Genomic DNA, 18,343 nt, shown 5'->3' with positions numbered 1-18,343 from the left:
AAAGAATATGTGATCTTGCACGGTAGTGAGTTACTACTGGGAAAGTCCAAACAGAGACTGGCTGGTCCTGGTTGGGGATGCCAGCAAAATATTCAGGCACATATTTAGTGATTTTTATTAGTCATCCTCAAGGACCCCCAAGGCCTTGAGATGATGGTAAATGGTTCACCTTTTAATTTTCAGCATGCTGGGGTTATGTATTATGGGTAGAGTGGCAACATTTTATTTATTTTTTTTTAGAAGGAGAGCGTGGGAGCAGGGGAGACACAGAGAGGGGGGGAGGGGGGGGACAGAAGGTCCCAAGCAGGCTCCAGACTGACAGCAGAGAGCCTGATGTGGGGCTCGAACTCACCAACTATGAGATCATGATCTGAGCTGAAGTTGGATGCTAACTCACTGAGCCATCCAGGTGCCCTAAAATGGCAACATTTTAATGAGTTCCAGGTTATCTACTTTACAGAAATAGGATTGAAAGGCTGATTCATATTAAGCAAAGCTGATAAAAATACATGAAACTTCACAACAGAAAAATTTGGATAAAAATCTGATAAAAGCAGCCACTGTGCACGTGATAGAGGTTGTGAAGTATAGTAGTTGTGAACATGGATTCCAGAGCCACACATGTAGGTTCAAATCCTAGTTCTGTCGTTTACTAACTGTGTGACCTCAGGCAAGTTAACTTAGCTCTAGTTTCCTCCTACATAAATTACTGTGTTAAAACCAGTATCTCATTATTTAATCCCTGTAAAGGACAAATGAATGTGGATGAATGGATACACAGATAGATAGATAGATAAAGTGTGAGAACAAGAGTGAAGCAATAGCCAGGAACATAATAAGGAATAAATGTTTGCTATTATTTTCCAAAGAATGTCCATGATGTTTTAAATATTCAAACACTATCACAGGTACATTATTTTTAATTTTACTAATTGTCGCAAATTGATACATTGTTTTGGAAAAAGCAGAGAGATATTGGCACATGGCAACTAACACAAACATAAATCAAGAAAATATTAGACCAAGATAGATTAGAACAGACTTTCTCAAAAGTCTTCTAAAACCGTTGATTTATTTTTACTCATTTTAACAATCAAAAATAGAATTTCATTGAGCATCTATTATTATACCTAGCACAGTGCTAAATACTTTAAGGAAAAATATATGAAGCACAGCAAATTGTCCTTGTCTTTAAGTAATTTATAATTTAGCTGTTTGTGATCATAAAGACACATTTAAGAACATTCTAGATCCTAACACCTTTTTTGTTTTTAAGGACCTAACACCTTTAAGTAAAATCATTTTTGAAAGTAATCACTTACTTCAATAACCCTGCCATTGCTCAAAACATTTTTTGCTTCTCTTCCTTGGGATTGCCCTTGGAGTCATCATACAAATCATGTAAGAGAAGAAGACTCATTGTTGTCCCATCTTCCTCAAGCACCTAGCTTGGTTGCCTGAATGAATCAATAGGTTTGGTGTTCAGTGACTTCTGGTTATTTTAAAATCTCAAATTCACCCTAAAAACAAGTTTCGCTATTATTCTTTTTTTAACGTTTATTTTTGAAATAGAAAGAACCCAAGTGGAGTAGGGACAGACACTTGAGAGGGGCAGAAGATCTGAAGCGGGCTCTGCACTGACAGCAGAGAGCCTGATGTGGGGCTCGAACTCAAGAACCATGAGAGCCAAAACCAGATGCTTAACTGACTGAACGACTCAGGTGCACCACGTGTTGCTATTCTTGATGACCTTCCAAAGAATGTAGCACAGCATTACTGGACAGTAAGGAGCTGGAGGACCTCTACGCAGAGGCCCTTTCCCATCACCTCTGCATCTGCTGCAGCATCCAGCTGGGTGTTTGTCCACAGTGGGAGCATAAGATGTGTATGTTGGACAGAACCGAAGGGCCAGCAGCACATTAGCTGTTCATCAACTGGAGACAGCAATGTGGGCTGGGGGTAAAGGCGGGGAAGAGTTCCAGACGGGGGCGGAGGGGGACTTCCTTCTGTTCTGTTATTCTGAAACAGCACTACTCCTTAGACGTCCGGCTGTGACAGTGAAGGACAGAAAGGTCTGCCCGAAGCTGGTAGCAGATTTTCCCAACACTCCCTTCTGGCCCTGTGTTTAAAAAAAATAATTAAAAAATGCATACCTGTTTCATAAGTCTAATATATATATATATATATATATATATATATATATATATATGCGAATATAAAATAAATTAGTACGTATGCATGTATGTATTTGCCAAATACACATAGGCTTGGTAGATGATCAGGCAGAACTTCAGTTTCAACACACAGACTGAAAAACTATGTCCATCAATGCTTTTCTCACATTTCTATCAAAAACAATCACTGGGTTTCACAGCACCTCTCAGAAAAAGAATATGTGTTTAAATTTTACATGTTTTGGTGAACTACATGCATTCTGAACTTTCTAGCAGGGTCCTTCTAGCTCTACTTAATAGTTTTATATAATGACAAATATATGAAGATGGGGTTTTAAAAAAATGGTTATTTATTTTGTGTGTGTGTGTGTGTGTGTGTGTGTGTGAGAGAGAGAGAGAGAGAGAGAGAGAGAGAGAGAGAGAGAGCGCACAAGCAGGAGAGGGGCAGGGAGAGAGAGGGAGAGGTTGTAAGCAGGCTTCACATGGTCAGTGCAGAGCCTGACGCAGGGCTCCAACCCATGAAGTGTGAGGTCATGACCTGAGCTGAAATTAAGAGTTGGCCGCTTAATTGACTGAGCCACCCAGGCGCCCCAAAGCTGGTTTTTAATGTAAAAACACAGTGTAAGTCTTCAAAAGTAACCAGAAACCGAATACAAATTATTTTGTTAATATTTGTTCTTGTTTTTAGACAAAGAAAGAAGCGTACAAAGGTTCCTGGTCACAGACCTTTGTAGTAAATATATTTATACAGTTTTTTCCACTTTATTTACGAAGCAATGAATATATTGACATTTTTTGGATGATGAAAATGTCAGAAATCTGGGATGTCTATGGGTTTTGGTGTAATCACAAATTGTTGTGAACATCAATATGTTTGGGAGTTCAAGGTACAAGGAATGTCTGGCTTTGTTCTACAGAAAAATGTTTTCTCTTTACCTGGTAATGAATTTTAAGGATCCCTAGATAATAATTAAAGTAAGCCATATCTCACTTATTTGAACTATTTTAATCATCGCCAAAGTTTGCTCTCCTCATCTTTTAATTATATTTGTATTACTTTGTTCTAAGTATGATACCTATAAAATCAATTTTCTCTGATAAGCATCCATATCTCCCAGAAGAAGTGTTTGGCTAAATGATTTCTTGCCTGCTTTTACAATCTAAATAAATTTACGCTAGGGATGTTGTTTCAGGTAAAAAATGAAGAGTGTTCTAAATCCCACTGAAGGGGCACCTGGGTGGCTCAGTCAGTTAAGTGGCCATCTCTGGATTTCGGCTCAGGTCATGATCTCATGGTTTGTGAGATCGAGCCCTGCATTGGGCTCTGCACTGACAGTGTGGAGCCTTCTTGGGATTCTCTCTCTGCCTTGCTCTCTGCCCCTCCCCTGCTCACGCGTGCACACATACTCTCTTTCTCTCAAATAAATAAATAAATAAATAAATAAATAAATAAACATTAAAAAAATCCCGCCGAAATGCATAAAGAAATAAAAAATGGGTTAAATACATAACAGCACTGAAGAAAGACGAGGAGACAGCAGAGACTTTGGTTTCTAAAAGAGGGAAACGGGATGGCATTGTATAGAGATAGACGAGAGAGAGTCAGAGATGCAGTGATTCATAACACAACAGTCATTCAAGAGGTCCTCAGAAAAATGTCTTCAATAACAAAGTGCATTGACAAAAAGCATGATTTGTAACAATTTATAACAAATAGTATAATTTAGAACTTGGAAGACCTTAGAGAAAGTAGGCCTGTTATTCATCTTTCAACAATGACAAAGGAAGTTAATTAGAAGTTCCTAGAAAACCAAATGTTGTACAAAGAAAGTCACAGTCTAAGTATGAAACAAATTAAAATATGGCATACATGTGCACTACAGATGAAATGAAATATGACAGAAGGGAATTGATTTGAGCTTGATGCTTGGAACATTCTCCCACAAGAGGCTCAAGTGTCTTTAAAAAAAAATTTTTTTTTTACGTTTATTTTTGAGACAGAGACAGAGCATGAATGGGGGAGGGTCAGAGAGAGGGAGACACAGAGTCTGAAACAGGCTCCAGGCTCTGAGCTGTCAGCACAGAGCCCGACGTGGGGCTCGAACTCACGGACCGTGAGATCATGACCTGAGCCAAGGTTGGCCGCCCAACCGACTGAGCCACCCAGGCGCCCCTCAAGTGTCTTAAAACAGAATTATTTCTCTTTCTCCATAGTTCCATGCTTATGTCTTGGTTCTAAGTGAACATTTAGAAAATCATTAATGTATCAGGATATTAGACTGGAAATCTTATTGGCAGCACCAAGATATGGCAGACATGAGGTATCAAGGTCATAAGACAGACACTCTGCAGAAGTTTCAAAGGAGGTGGCCAAGAGCCAGTCCCATGGCTCACCTGACTCTACCCTGGACAATCTAGCTCACAGACCAAAGGGCCAGCTTCTCTGATTGAGAGCAAAGAGGGTGCCATTAAATTGGGATCAGACCACACTCTCATAGTTTGTTTACATGAGGGAAGAGTGAAAGTTCCTCCAGTCAGTTGTGGCCCCCAAGTGAAAGAGAGCCAGCCTGGAGGTGTTCAAAATCCGGAGGTATTTAGAATCACCAGGAAGGACGATGAGACCTCTGAAACAGGGTGTTATTTGGAGTGACCTGCTGAAAAAGCCAGGATCTGAAGGGGGAAGTGGCAGTGAGAGAAAGCGATGCCTGTGGCATCCCAGGGGAAGGCTGTGAGGAACCATGGCAGTGCTCAGGAAGACCTGCCAGGTCCAGAAAATGCAGTCTTCCTGTTAGGCTGCTGGGCAAGGAGGAACAGTTAAGTCCCCTTTCCATCCTCTCTCTTCTCCCTTTCAATCTGAAGAGGTCAGGAATCATGGTTAGCAAGGTGGGAAGGGAGGATTGAAAGCCTAAGAGAGAAAGAGAAGGACCAGCCTGACTTTCCCTAGTTTCCTGCCTATTGAAGGCAACCAATGGAAAACAGGAAGAGATGTAAGCTTCATGTGTTCCAAGTTTTGATTTTACATGGAACTGTACACTTTAATTACTGAATTAAGACTGTGTTTGCTAAATAAAGTGGTCGCAGGGCTTTCTATTGCCTAAGACTACCCAACAAAGTCCTGGGGCATGTCCGTATTTTTAAATAGGGACAGAGGAAAGAATGAGCAGGTTTAAAGAGACAGAGGGAGACAAAAATAAAGTTGCACTCTGATTATTACATTTCATGAATCCTGTTTGTTTAGTATGACAATTACAATAATAGTGTAAATGTTATTTACTAGATTTACATTTTTTAAAAGTTTATTTATTTTGAGATAGAGAGAGTGCAAGTGGGGAAGGGGCAGAGAGAGAGAGCAAGAGAGACAGAATCCCAAGCAGGCTCCGCATCGCCAGTGCAGAGCTTGGCACAGGCCTCAAACTCATGAACCATGAGATCATGACCTGAGTGACATCAGACACTTAACCGACAGAGCCACCCAGGCACCCAGCTTTACAGCATCGAGCAGAACTCAATGATGTAACTGTCATGGAACACCTTAAAGAAGCCAAGCGGTAGATGAGGGAGAGAGAGTAGAGGGGAGCAGAAAGAGTTAATTGTTTAAAAAAAATTTTTTTAATGTTTATTTTTGAGAGAGGGAGAGATGGAACACAAGCTGGGGAGGGGCAAAGAGCAAGAGAGACACAGAATCTGAAGCAGGTTCCAGGCTCTGAGCTGTCAGCACAGAGTCCGATGTGGGGCTCAAAGTCAGAAACCATGAGATCATGACCTGAGCCTAAGTTGGATGCTCAACCAACTGAGCCACCCAGGTGCCCCGAGTTAATTCTTGTTTTACAAAGTGGAATTAAGAGATACTGCTTTATAGCAATGGATTAAGAAATAGATGGCTAAATAGAAAATTCAAATTTATAAAGGTAACCAAAAGAAGAAATAAAAATGTAATACATCAAAATTGGGAAAAGTAGATCAGGGAGAAAAGGGGAATATTTTGTGATTTAAATGCCTCAGTTTTCTAAAGGGTTAGCAGTAATTACAGCTTAAAATTGCTAAACCAGAAATAAGGTCTAAGATTTCAAAACACAAGGGAGGGAGACAGAGGATCTGAAGCAGACTCCATGCTGACAGCGGAGAGCCCAACATGGGGCACAAAGTCACAAACCTGTGAGATCATGACCTGAGCCGAAGTCAGATGCTCCACTGACTGAGCCACCCAGGGGCCTCTAGTTTTAATTTTATATACTTGTATATTTTTTCAATTTTTACTGCATGCATAGTGTTTCTAACAATACATAAAATGAGATTCGAGCGAAATAGTAATGTCAATTAGAAAATTCCTACCTGGCTCTAATCCAGGGCTTGGTGTGCATATTGAGACTGCTTCCCTAACTCCCATGTTTGTCAGAAGCAGGAGGCCAAAAGCCCCTTTCTGGGGCCAGCTCCTCTGCAATCGCCCTGATGTGGTAGGGTTCAAATCCACAGCACCCGCCAATGTACCTGACCCCGAGTTTGTAGGCCTCTCTGGCATATTTCTGAATATCCCATCTGGTTGCAGCTCTGGGCTCCAGTCCTGCAACACAACCATCACAGCATTGCTGTTACTGTCCTTGTATTCAAATCACAGGTGCTCTGATGGGCATTTTTTACAATTAGAAAATCACGAACTTTAGATTCTGCTCATTTTTCAATAACATTGAACGTTTTTGTCTTATGCGGTCTCTATTTGTAAGACCGTACCATAGCCAATTATTATGGCCGTTTCCATGCTGTCAGCACAAGAAAACGCAAGGACCTCTAATATGTGGCTGGGCTTACCAGAGGGATATTCTGGGAGATCCACAAACCCTCCTTTGCCACAGTCCGGTGTATGGAAGCCTAGGGACTGCACCATCAGATGCGCCTCCAACCCTGCAGCCTGTAGGCCCGCCTTCATGAGTTTCATCATCTTCAAGCTGGTGCTGGGTCCAAATCGGCAGTTCACGCCCACAATTGCAGCCCCTAGGCAACGAAATAAAGGACTTATATATTTTATTTATTTTATTTTTTAGTAGTTGGAAATTGCCTTAGAAATTAGCTATCCTTCTCCACCGCCCAAGTTTTAGAAATAAGGAAACCAATTCCAGTTAATTCTGTTAGCAATGAACTGCTCTCACAATATTAAGCAACCTTTGTTAAATTTTATAAACAATAGCTGAACTGCTAATCACACGATGCATCCAAATTACCTGCCTTCACCAGCTTAACGGCACATTCTCCAGGTGACACACCATGCATGTCTCCGTCTGGGCCTATGCACATGGTAGCTGCCACAGGTTTACCCAACGCTTTTAAGACTTCCACAGCCCACATGGCTTCTTCGGCATGCTCAAAATACTAAGAAATTTCACCATTTCTATTGGTCCAAATGTAAAGCAGATTTTGAAAGGTGGAATGCAAATGTTGCCAAATAGTTATAAAAATAAATAAATATATGCGGTAAAACTTGCTAGGAACAGGTATTTAGCAGACTAAAGAATACTTTTTTTTTTAAAGTTTATTTATTTATTTTGAGGGAGAGAGAGAGAGAGAGCTCGTGCGAGCAGGGGAGAAACAGAGAGAGAGAGAGGGAGAGAGAATCCTAAGCAGGCTCTGTGCTCAACACAGAGTCCAACATGTCACTTGATCCCATGACCCTGGGATTGTGACCTGAGCCAAAATCAAGAGTTGGACATTCAACCAACTGAGCTACCCAGGCACCCCTAAAGAATGCTTTTCTAAAGTACACATTTTAATTCCTTTAACAATAATATATAGATTTTCATTCGGGGATCATTGATTCAGCAAGATGATGACTGTTAGGAAAAAAACAGAAGCAAAAACCACAAAGGTTTTTAAAGTAATTGAGTATTTAAATTCATAATTTTGAAGGAATTTTATTAATAAACTCTTTTATGGAACTGGGGTAATCTCCAAAAAAAATTATGAATAGTGTATTATGCTTAATACTTCAAAGTGATTTTATATTCACTTCTAGTTAGACGTTCATAAGTGCTCCATGAAGTAGGGAGAAATATGATTTCTGCCTGGCGAGAACGCTGAGGCACAGAGCAGCGAGGAATAGCTACCCAGTTTCTTTGCCGAGGGTGGACAAGACACCTTGTCTGGTAAACCCAGGCCATTTGCAGGGGTGCTTCCCAGGAATCTCTTTAAGGGCCATCATTGAAAAGCTGACCTTAAGTAAGTGAAGAAAAGTCAGCAAAAATCTCCCTGTCTTCTTCCTTCTTGACTTAGATTCTGCAGAATCAGTGTGTGGGGAATGGCAGAGGGAGTCCACAGAGAGGTTCTTGCAAAACAAACTGGTGTCCTCATCCATCTGGAGAACCTATCAGGTGGGGTTGGTGACCGTCTCTGCAGATGATTCTTGCCAGGTGTGTCTGTCAGGCTTGGCTGGCCCTGAGCCTTAGGAAGGTTGACCAAGCAAGGTCTTCAATAGGTTCAGAGAGTGGTTAGGGAAATAGCGGTTGGGAGGCTATTGTCCTTGTTGAGGGTAGAGATTTGGGTTGAGAGCTTGACTTTACACGGTAACAAAGGTGGGAAATGGGGAATGAGGGCTTTTTTTTTTTTTTTAATGTTTATTTATTTTTGAGAGAGAGAGAGAGAGAGCGCAAGCCAGGCAGGGGCAGAGAGAGGGGATCCAAAGTGTGCTCTGTGCGGACAGCAGTGAGCCCAATGTGGGCTCGAACTCATGAACTTTGAGATCATGACCTGAGCTGAAATCAGATGCTCAACCAGCTGAGCCATCCAGGTGCCCCGGGAATGAGGGCTTTTTAATTTTTGGAAGTGGAAGGAAGAGAATGTTCTCGGCCTTCATGTCCAATCAATGATCAATTCTTATTGATTTTTTCTTCAAAATATCACTCACATATCATAGCTAGAGGGAAAGCCGAGGGATTGGGGTAAGCACAGCATGAACAGAGGAGGGCAACGAAACTACTTGGTACTGAGTATTGTTAGTGGGGCCTGCATGAGCCCGAGCAACCATCTACCTCCTAAGCTTTGCTCTCTCACAGCCTCTAGCCCATGCACACAGCCCCTTCCTGCCCTGCCCCTCCCACAGGAGAGACTGCTTCCTGAATCACCGTCCCCTTCTCACCCAACATTGCATGGTCCCCTGTGAGTCAGCTGCTACAACCACCCAAAAGAACACGAAGGCTACAGGTAGGCCTGTCCTGGGTCTGCCCTTCGGCTTCACACAGAACCTAGCACACAATTGAGAGGATGTTTGCCTTGATTACAGTGCATTTAAACAAACCTTTGACCCTGTACCCTGAGGAAACGAGGGCACAAAGCAATCCAATACCCTCCTGAAAGCTGAAGACTATGCAGTTGTATTTGTCAAAATAGTGTTTCCCTAAAACACGAGACTTACCTCGGCAATCAAGAAGTCCACATTTTTCCTGGCAAAAACATCTAGCTGGCGTTGAAAGAGTTGTTTAACTCTAGCTTCATCCTTGTGGTGTGTGTACGCCGATGTCTGGCAGATCCCCCCCTGCCACCAAAGCGTCACCTTTTCCAGCCACTTCCCTGGCAAGGTCACAGGCAGCGGCGTTCACATCTTCCCACTGAAGTTGGAGAGCAAGAGTTCAGATGGTGAGCCTGGCGTTTTAGAGGTAAAATATTACAAATAACCAAAGGGGCAATGAGCAAGTAAGATGAGTTCAAGGTATGGCGTAAAATGCACGTTGGGAAGACCAGCAGAGTTGGGTACCTTCTCCTCTACTACCAGTGAGCTTATAGTTCCATGACTGGACTTGCCACACTGGATCTTAGTAAATGTTTGTTTGTCTCCCTCACTTGACTGTGAGCCACTTAGGAATCTGGTCTGTGGCTTTCTTTCATCTTTGTTTCAAGCATAGAGATTGGACTATAGCAGGTACTCAAGAAATGCTGGTTGGTTGAATACATGGGCATGAACATTTGCAAGTATTATGGAATATCTCACAATACTTCCGCATTTTTCTCCTTATCTACTTTTCTCAACGACCCTATGCATTTAAGCATAAATTATCTCTATTTGCAGAGAGAAAACCAATGCTCCCTGCAGTCAAGTGTCTTGCCCAAAGTCACACACCCAACAGATGGCAAAGTTGAGTATCAAACCCAATTCTTCTCATTCCTAGGCCAGTGCCATATTCCCAAGGACCACCCTGTCTCCAGATGGACAAGTCAGAAGAGAAGACAGTGAAATAAGGGAAAAAGGCATCTATAAAATAATAGCACAGAAGGATGACCATGTCCTTCCAATGGCCAATTCCTTCCCAGTCCTATCCTCCCCACATACCCCAGCTAAAGAGGCAGAAAAAAAAGCTCATTTATTTAGTATATATTCATTTACATAATAATTAATTCTTTAATAGACATTTTGTGTGGAGTTTGTAGCAAAGTATAGTAACACATCAGGTCAATTCCATAGCTTCCCGTCAAGAGGTTACTTTTTTTTTTTTTTTTTTAAACGTTTATTTATTTTTGAGACAGAGGGAGAGAGAGCATGAACAGGGGAGGGTCAGAGAAAGAGGGACACACAGAATCTGAAACAGGCTCCAGGCTCCGAGCCATCAGCACGGAGTCCTATGCGGGGCACAAACCCACGGACCGCGAGATCATGACCTGAGCTGAAGTCGGACACCCAACCGACTGAGCCACCCAGGCTCCCCAAGAGGTTACTTTTATTACAGATGATCCCTGACACTTTCCTCCTCCCTCCCTTCACACCTGCCCCCACACCAAAATTACCTTGCTTTCTTTATTGTCCTCACTGGCAGAAAAGGTGAAAGTCTGCATGACATTTGATCCTGCTCTCAAGAATTCCATGTGAAGTTGACGAACTACAAGGTAGATTTTGAATTAAAATTAAGAAGATAAAAACCATAGGAGCTTTCATTTATAGCAAAAGTAGCTTACCCACTCGCATCTCTTTTAATCAGACACATTTCAAACCTTGTACTTATAAAAAATTGCAGATTACGGTCAGTAGAATTCAAGGACAGAACAAGGCAGAGTCAATACCAAACTGGGGCTATTTGGAGTAGCCTCATGTTGCCCTGTCGATGGGCCTCAACAGCCTGGTGCAGTCGCAGGCAGAGATTAAGGCCTGGTTGGCCAACTGCCCCCTCAATCTTTTGGTCTAGAGAGGGTTTATTCATTTGCCTGTGTTGTGAGGGATGTGGCTGATCTACTTATAGTCAGCACTGGGAGCCCTCAAAAAAGGATGAGGAAATTCTCAAATTGGACAGAGTGTATGTGGGTTGTGCCCCCATCGAACTGATTCAACAGCAAGCGGCTGCTAAGGTGCCATCAGAGAGCTTTTGTTGGCCCTTTCCTTCTCTCTCTTCATCCTTGTTATTTCAACACTTTCTGGTTTAGCAGAAGAATCTTCTAAAATGAAGAACAGGGGCACCTGGGTGGCTCATTTGGTTGTGTTTGACTCTTGATTTTGACTCAGGTCATAACCCCAGGTTCGTGAGATCAAGCCCCTTGTCGGGCTCTGCGCTGACAGCATGAAGCCCACTTGGGACTCTGTTTCTCCCTCCCTCTTTGCCCCTCCCCTGCTTGCATGTGCTTGCACCACGTGCTCTCTCTTTCTCAAAATAAATAAACTTAAAAAAAATAAATAAAATGAAGAACAAGTTCTCCTTGGGCCAGATGAAAACTTCATGCTAAGCACCAGAGAAATAAAACCTGGTCCCACCACATAACTCTGGGTGTTGGATGAAACAATGCAAATGCCATCAGGGACTTAGGACACGTGGGACCCTTCACACCGGTTAACTCACAAGTCCTGACAACTAGCCCATCTCACACCCTCATGTGGCATGGATCAAGAAACTGACCCTTGGGAAAGTCAAATGACTTGTCCAAGGTCACACGGCTGGTCGGCAGAAGAACCAGGACAGGATCCCAGGCTTCTCAGATACACCGTGCATATATGAATAAAATCAGAGCAAACTGAAAGTTCCGTTCCCAGCTTGTATCCATTTCATTCTTTCACTTTATCTTCCCCTTTAATTTAGGACCTTGCTCTCAATAAAGAGTAAAAACAGAATTAAAGCTCCAGTTTTGATGTTACTCACCAATCCCATCCCAGTTTCTACCTCCAGCTCTTATTGTTTTTTGGGTTTTTTTTTCTAGCTAAGGGGATGAGGTGAAACTGTTTATTTCTTCACACCCCTCTCCCCCAGCAACCCCCAAATGTCTACTCTCTATGCTCTGTTAATCTGGTGGTTACCATTAATCATCTTTACCAAACACGGTTCTAGTATAATAAGCAAATTAGCCAGAAGGATTAATGTGAAGCCATAACACATGAGGTTCAGGAAACTCTTGACTATCCACAAGGTGAATATTCATGGAACAAATATTAAGGTGTATAATTTAACACCTCCTATGTATGAAGATGCAAGCGTGTGGTGGTGGGCGGCGGGGAGGGAGAGGACATTTTATTCTATGTGCTTCAGCCATGTACTGTCACCGTCCACATCTTGGTGATTCTGGCAAGGGAAACAGTCCTTAGAAAACACTGAGAATTATTCCTTTATATTCTCTCAGTCAGATTTAAGCAAACTGTCACCCAGATAAACGCCGTCGGGGCTGCTGGCACTGACCTGCATTGGGATATTCCACCACCGCTTCTGGAGTCCAGAGCCCCGCCTTCAAGTAGCCCCTCTTCTCCAGAGTTAGGAGAAAGCTGCCGTCTCCAACCACAACCTCCCCATTCTCCAGACGTTCCAAAATACCCTGAAGAAAAGAAAGAAAAATCACCCAAGATGCCTCTTTTTTTTTTTTTTTTCCCTTAAAGCAGTTTCCAATTTTAGGAAAGGTGGTCCTATGTTCTTATAGATCCAGTTCTGTCAAAATCCTCAATGTCTAACAATATTCTAGAAAGACTGAGTATACTATATTTCCTGGACATTCCAGGTACTTGTGTTGTGCAAAGTGCTGTGACTGTTTTTTCTCAAATAATGTTTACGCTGAGTCAAATTATAGTGAAAGTGCTGATTCTGCGATATACTGTTTTCTCAACATGTTTGTGGCAGACACTGATAGTTGCCTAATTAGTATGTATTTCCTCTTCTCTTCTTTGTTAATGTATTTCATTTGGGGAGACAATGTCCTCAACTTAAAAAAAATTCTCTGGCAGAGGGGCAGTGCACGCCTCAGTGGCTCGGTCGGTTAAGCGTTTGACTTCAGCTCAGGTCATGATCTAGCAGTTTGTGGGTTTGAGTCCTACATTGAGCTCTGTGCTGACAGCTTAGAGCCTGGAGCCTGCTTCGGATTCTGTGTCTCCCTTTCTCTCTGCCCCCTCCTACTCTCTCTCTTTCTCTCTCTCTCAAACATAAACAAACATTGAAAGAAAATTTATTAAAAAAATTCTCAGGACGCCTGGGTGGCTCAGTTGGTTAGGCGTCTGACTCTTGGTTCCTGCTCAGATCATGATCTCACAGTTTGTGGGATTGATCCCTGCATTGGGCTCTGCAATGACAGCATGGAACCTGTTTGGGATTCTCTCTCTCCATCTCTCTCTGCCCCCCCTGGCTCACACTCTATCTTGCTCTCTCTCAAAATAAATAAATAAACAAAAAAAAATTCTTGGGCTCCCTTCCGCTGGGGGGAGGTGGGTATATTACATAGAGCTGGCCAATGAGACATGGGCAGAAGCCAGTTAAAGATTTCTGGCAAAGTTTTGCTTTCCTGATATAGATGGGCACTCTCTTCCATCGTGGCACTTTTTCTCTTTCCTGACTAGAATGTCAATATAAGCCCTAGAGGTATACCAGTCATCCTGCAGCCATGCCATTGAAAGTCACACACTAAGGCAGGTGGAGCCGACTAACAGTTGCTGTCACTCACAGCCGCAGGGTTTTTGTTTTTGTTTTTTTTTTTAATTTTTTTTTTTAATGTTTTATTTATTTTTGAGACAGAGAGAGAGAGAGCATGAACGGGGGAGGGGCAGAGAGAGAGGGAGACACAGAACCAGAAGCAGGCTCCAGGCTCTGAGCCATCAGCCCAGAGCCCGACGCGGGGCTGGGACTCACGGACCGTGAGATCGTGACCTGAGCCAAAGTCGGACGCTTAACCGACTGAGCCACCCAGGCGCCCCCACAGCCGCAGGGTTTTAATGGCATCTTTGCGTAGCTGCAGCAGCCATGGATTGTTAGGCCTCACGTTAGGGGAGAAAACTAGCCTCTTTTTTTTTTTGCATAAACCACTAAACATAATCCTAAGGGGCAGAAAGTTTCATAACTATGCCCCTACATTTTCCAGCATGTTCATATATGTTTTCATTTGGTACTCCCGACAACGCTGTGAGCTAGGCAGGGCAGATGGTTTTTATTCCCATTTTATAAATGAGGAAACTGAGGTTCAACGAGACTAAGTGACTTGTCCAAGATCACAGAGCTAAGAAAGATTACAAAGCTAAAGTGGACTTCAGATCTTCTAAATTCCTAATCTACTCTCTTTCTAATCCCACTTTTCTGTTTGGCCCACCCATACTTGAATAAAAGGCTGTATCCAGAGCAGTTCTCCAAGGGCTTACAGTTTCCATTACAATTTCCATTGTATAAATACCCGCCTCCCCCAAATACCTGCATGGCTCACCGTCACATGCCTTCAGGGCTTTGGTCAAGGGTCATCTTTTCAGGGAGGCATTCCCTGACCATCCTATAGGAAAACTGCAAACACTCCCATGGTGACCCCTACTCCTCTTGTAAAGATTGCATTAGCTGAAGATACAATCTTTTACTGAAAATACAAGGCCAGTTCACTTCAGCCCTGTCTACAGCTAGACACACAGCAATGCATGAGTGGGAGAGAAATGCCTCCAGTTGCCCCTTCTAACCAGCCATATCTGCAGCCCAGGAAGGTACATTAGAAAGAGTTGCAGTGGAGGCCGCCATATCTAGAACATCTCCATTTTTGTGTGGAGGGAAGTGAAATGGAATACAAACTGTGTTAGCTATATTAACCATAAACACTGCTTTGACTCTGGTTATTTTTTCCATATTTTATATCTAAAGATGAATTTTAGTTGAATGTGGAAGAACTGTTAATATTTATTATGATTCTCACCTAGTTCTCTATTCCTTCCAAAATATGCAATTTGCTCTTTCAATGTTGTACTTTTGAAACATAAAAAAAGACTTCAGCTTTAAATTTTCATGAGAACTTTCCACATGCCAGGTACAGTTCCAGGCAAGAGGGATAAACATTGGACTAAGACAAGGTCCCTGCCCTCGAGAAACTCAAAGTCTGCCCACTCGGGGGAAGGCTGATGGGTCAAAAAATCATCACAACGTATGTAAGAAAGAAATGCTGCAGAGGAATACAGAACAGAAAATCAGAGGTATAGTCATCTGTATAAAATCTCATCTTGGAAATCTAACACTTCAATTATAAGCTAAGATTCAAATTTAATAGTATACACCAAACAATTCTAGAGGGGAAAAACACTGGCATACAGTTTAGGTGTTATAGGTTAGTATCTCACCTACCACATTCAACCTGTCTCGGGGTTATGCCAAGTGTATCTATTTAACACTTCTTAGATACATACCTACATCCTACTGTCCCTGGATTATTGAAATGGCCTCCAATTCGCTCCCACAGCCCACTCTGTTGTATCTTCCACTGCTGCAGACCAAAGCCTTGCCTGTCTGACTCTTACTTGTGATTACTTCCTCCTTTGTGTTCTGCTTCAGGTCAAACACCCTCCATTCCTGCATCTGTCACCTGTAGCTACAGTATCTGGTTACTTACCTGTCCCCTCTGTTTGGCTTTAAAATGCTTGAGGCTCAGGTGACAAATCTCATTTGTCTGTATCCCTACCACCTCATACAGCACCTAACAAAGAGTAGGCTCTTAACAAACCATGCCAAGAGTCAGCAGACAGATAAGATTTTTGAAACTGTCACTTGTGTCTTATGTGCTACAAGTTTAGTCCTGAGGAGAGAGAGAGAGAAAAAAAAAATGACACTCTTTAACAGAAAATTAGCTAGCTAGGGTTTTAAGAAAATTATAGTGCCTATTTTGATTGTAATCTTCACGATAACAAGTTAAGCCATTTTGATCTGTTATCTAGATGTTTGTCCAAAATTTTAAATTTTGCCAGTTTTCTTAAAAAGCCATTAGCAAAATAGCTATATTATCAAGACTTGAATTCAGAGCACCTTTAAGCCTCTCCTTCACTGCTCTATCTACCACCCTAGTTAATTACTACACCAGCTGATCTAAAGACAGCTCCAGAATGACAGGGGACTCTGTAAAATAAAGAGCAATGTAAATTAATTTGCAGTACATTTATATTTTCATTCCATCCTCCCTTTCAGTTTGGCAGTGAATCTGCCTTGGATCTGGTAGTGAGCTCTGAGAGGCATTTATGCTTCCTTGTTGCAGATATCAGTATCTAGACTTCTGGATTTAAGGTATGGCTTCAGGGCACCTCTGATCAGACAGATGAGTAGACCAACTTCATTCACCCTCGGCCAGACGGCCAGACGCTGCCAGAGATCCAATATGCCTGAAGTTGCCACTAGGACTGCTCTTGGGGATTAATGAAGCGATTGGAAGTGTCCCCTGTGGCAACTAAATGAATTCTTAAAATGTACCTGTTGGCTGACAGGAGAGTCGAGATTAGCTGCTTCCCACTAACATTTTAACTCCCAGGTACACATTAACATGGTTATCATACGATAACCTTGGCGTTGCAAGAGCAGAGGCTGGGAAGAAATTGAACAGGGACAGCATATTTTAAAAACCTTTTAAAAAGTGAGCCAAAGGTGAACACAGTAATACAGAAAATTTAGAGAAAGAAGTCAGCACAATGTCTTTATCTTTTATTAAGCTCATTTACTTCAATGCCCATATTTTACTTTTATAAAACATATCCAAAGATTTTTTTTAATTGTTAAAGTCATATTCCACATCTTATGCAACTATTACCATTATTCTTTCCTTTCACTGCATATATAAATATTTACATAGTTGGGGTCGGTCTGTATAGTATAACTCCTTTTGTAACTTAACTATTGTCAAAGCAGTTTGCTTGTTCTCATACTTAGCTTCTTAATTGGCTGCCTAATAACTTATTAAGTGGATGCACCTATATTTAGGGAGCGCACCATCATTGGGCATCTTGATTGTTGCTAATTTTTTAGGAGAAAAAGATCAGTGGTGCATACTTACATGCCTATATAGCTTCTCCCTTCCCCCCTCTGAGTTTCAGGGCACAGCTGGGTTGCTTTGAGGGATCCTGGAGATGTTCTGCGTCCAAGTTCATGCCTTTCCTAATTTTGTCACCCCTTCTCCTCACCAAGAAACGTTGGGGGGTGGGGGGACAAAGCTGACACTTGGTGAACAGAGAGGGAAAGAGGCCTAGAGAAGGAACCAGAAAGCCGGTCCTACTGAAAAGGCTAGGCAGAACGCCGCTACCCCACTAACCTGCGCACTTCCCCACCCGCCCCCACTCCGCGGTGGGGGTCTGGGAGCATCTTGCACCCCTGGTTTCAGGCCAGCCCATCAGTTGCAGGGCCAGGCTGCTACCCTTCCCAAAACGCCAGAGAACCAAGCTCTGGGGCTAGTTGAGCCCAAGACCTGAGGTAGGCTGAGGGTAGAAAATGTGAGCGCGGCGCCTGAGTCCGGAGCTAGACTTCAAATCCCCGCTCCACCCTGGACTAGATGGGTGACCTTGAGCTAGTGGCCTTTCTGGGCCTCAGTTTCCTCACCTGAAAAATGGGAATAATTGTGCGCAGTCCGCGAAGTGTGGGGCACCGAGTCCGGGCTCAGTAAATTATCTAATCCTCACGCCAAGGCGGTATTGTCGCCCCGGGCAAGTGGCGATCGCGTATACTGAGACACAGAGCCCTCCAGGTGCCGGGCCAGGGCTGCAGAGCTCATTCAAGGGTTGAAGTGGGGTCTCAACTCAGGCGCCGGGAGCCTCGCGGCCGGGAGCGCTGAGTACCTCGCCGACTCCCGGAAACTCACCTTTTTGGCCCCGGGGCCTCCGGCCGGTGCCATCTCGCCGCGGCTGTGCGGCCGCCGGGTCCGCGAGAGCGCGCCAAGCTCTGGAACCCGCCCCTCGCCCGGGGGAGGGTCCCCCAGCAGAGCCGCCGGCCCCGCTGCCCCAGGGTGCCCGGTGTCCTCGG

General features: G+C 43.1%; 1 protein-coding gene across 1 annotated transcript; it reads right to left on the bottom strand.

Annotated features, from left to right (window-relative positions):
• Positions 1–1,876: 1,876 nt before the first annotated feature.
• On the bottom strand, positions 1,877–18,241 carry LOC102963087 (S-methylmethionine--homocysteine S-methyltransferase BHMT2). The gene is given in 9 exon segments (XM_042959392.1): positions 1,877–2,119; positions 6,507–6,735; positions 6,981–7,163; positions 7,391–7,538; positions 9,574–9,693; positions 9,695–9,766; positions 10,938–11,029; positions 12,806–12,938; positions 18,183–18,241. Coding segments are annotated over 9 exon segments (1,092 nt in total). The 5' UTR covers positions 18,216–18,241; the 3' UTR covers positions 1,877–2,037.
• Positions 18,242–18,343: the final 102 nt, after the last annotated feature.

Source organism: Panthera tigris, chromosome A1 (assembly GCF_018350195.1).
Source record: "Panthera tigris isolate Pti1 chromosome A1, P.tigris_Pti1_mat1.1, whole genome shotgun sequence".
Lineage (NCBI taxonomy): Eukaryota > Metazoa > Chordata > Mammalia > Carnivora > Felidae > Panthera > Panthera tigris.
This window is presented reverse-complemented; position numbering and strand designations above follow the sequence as displayed.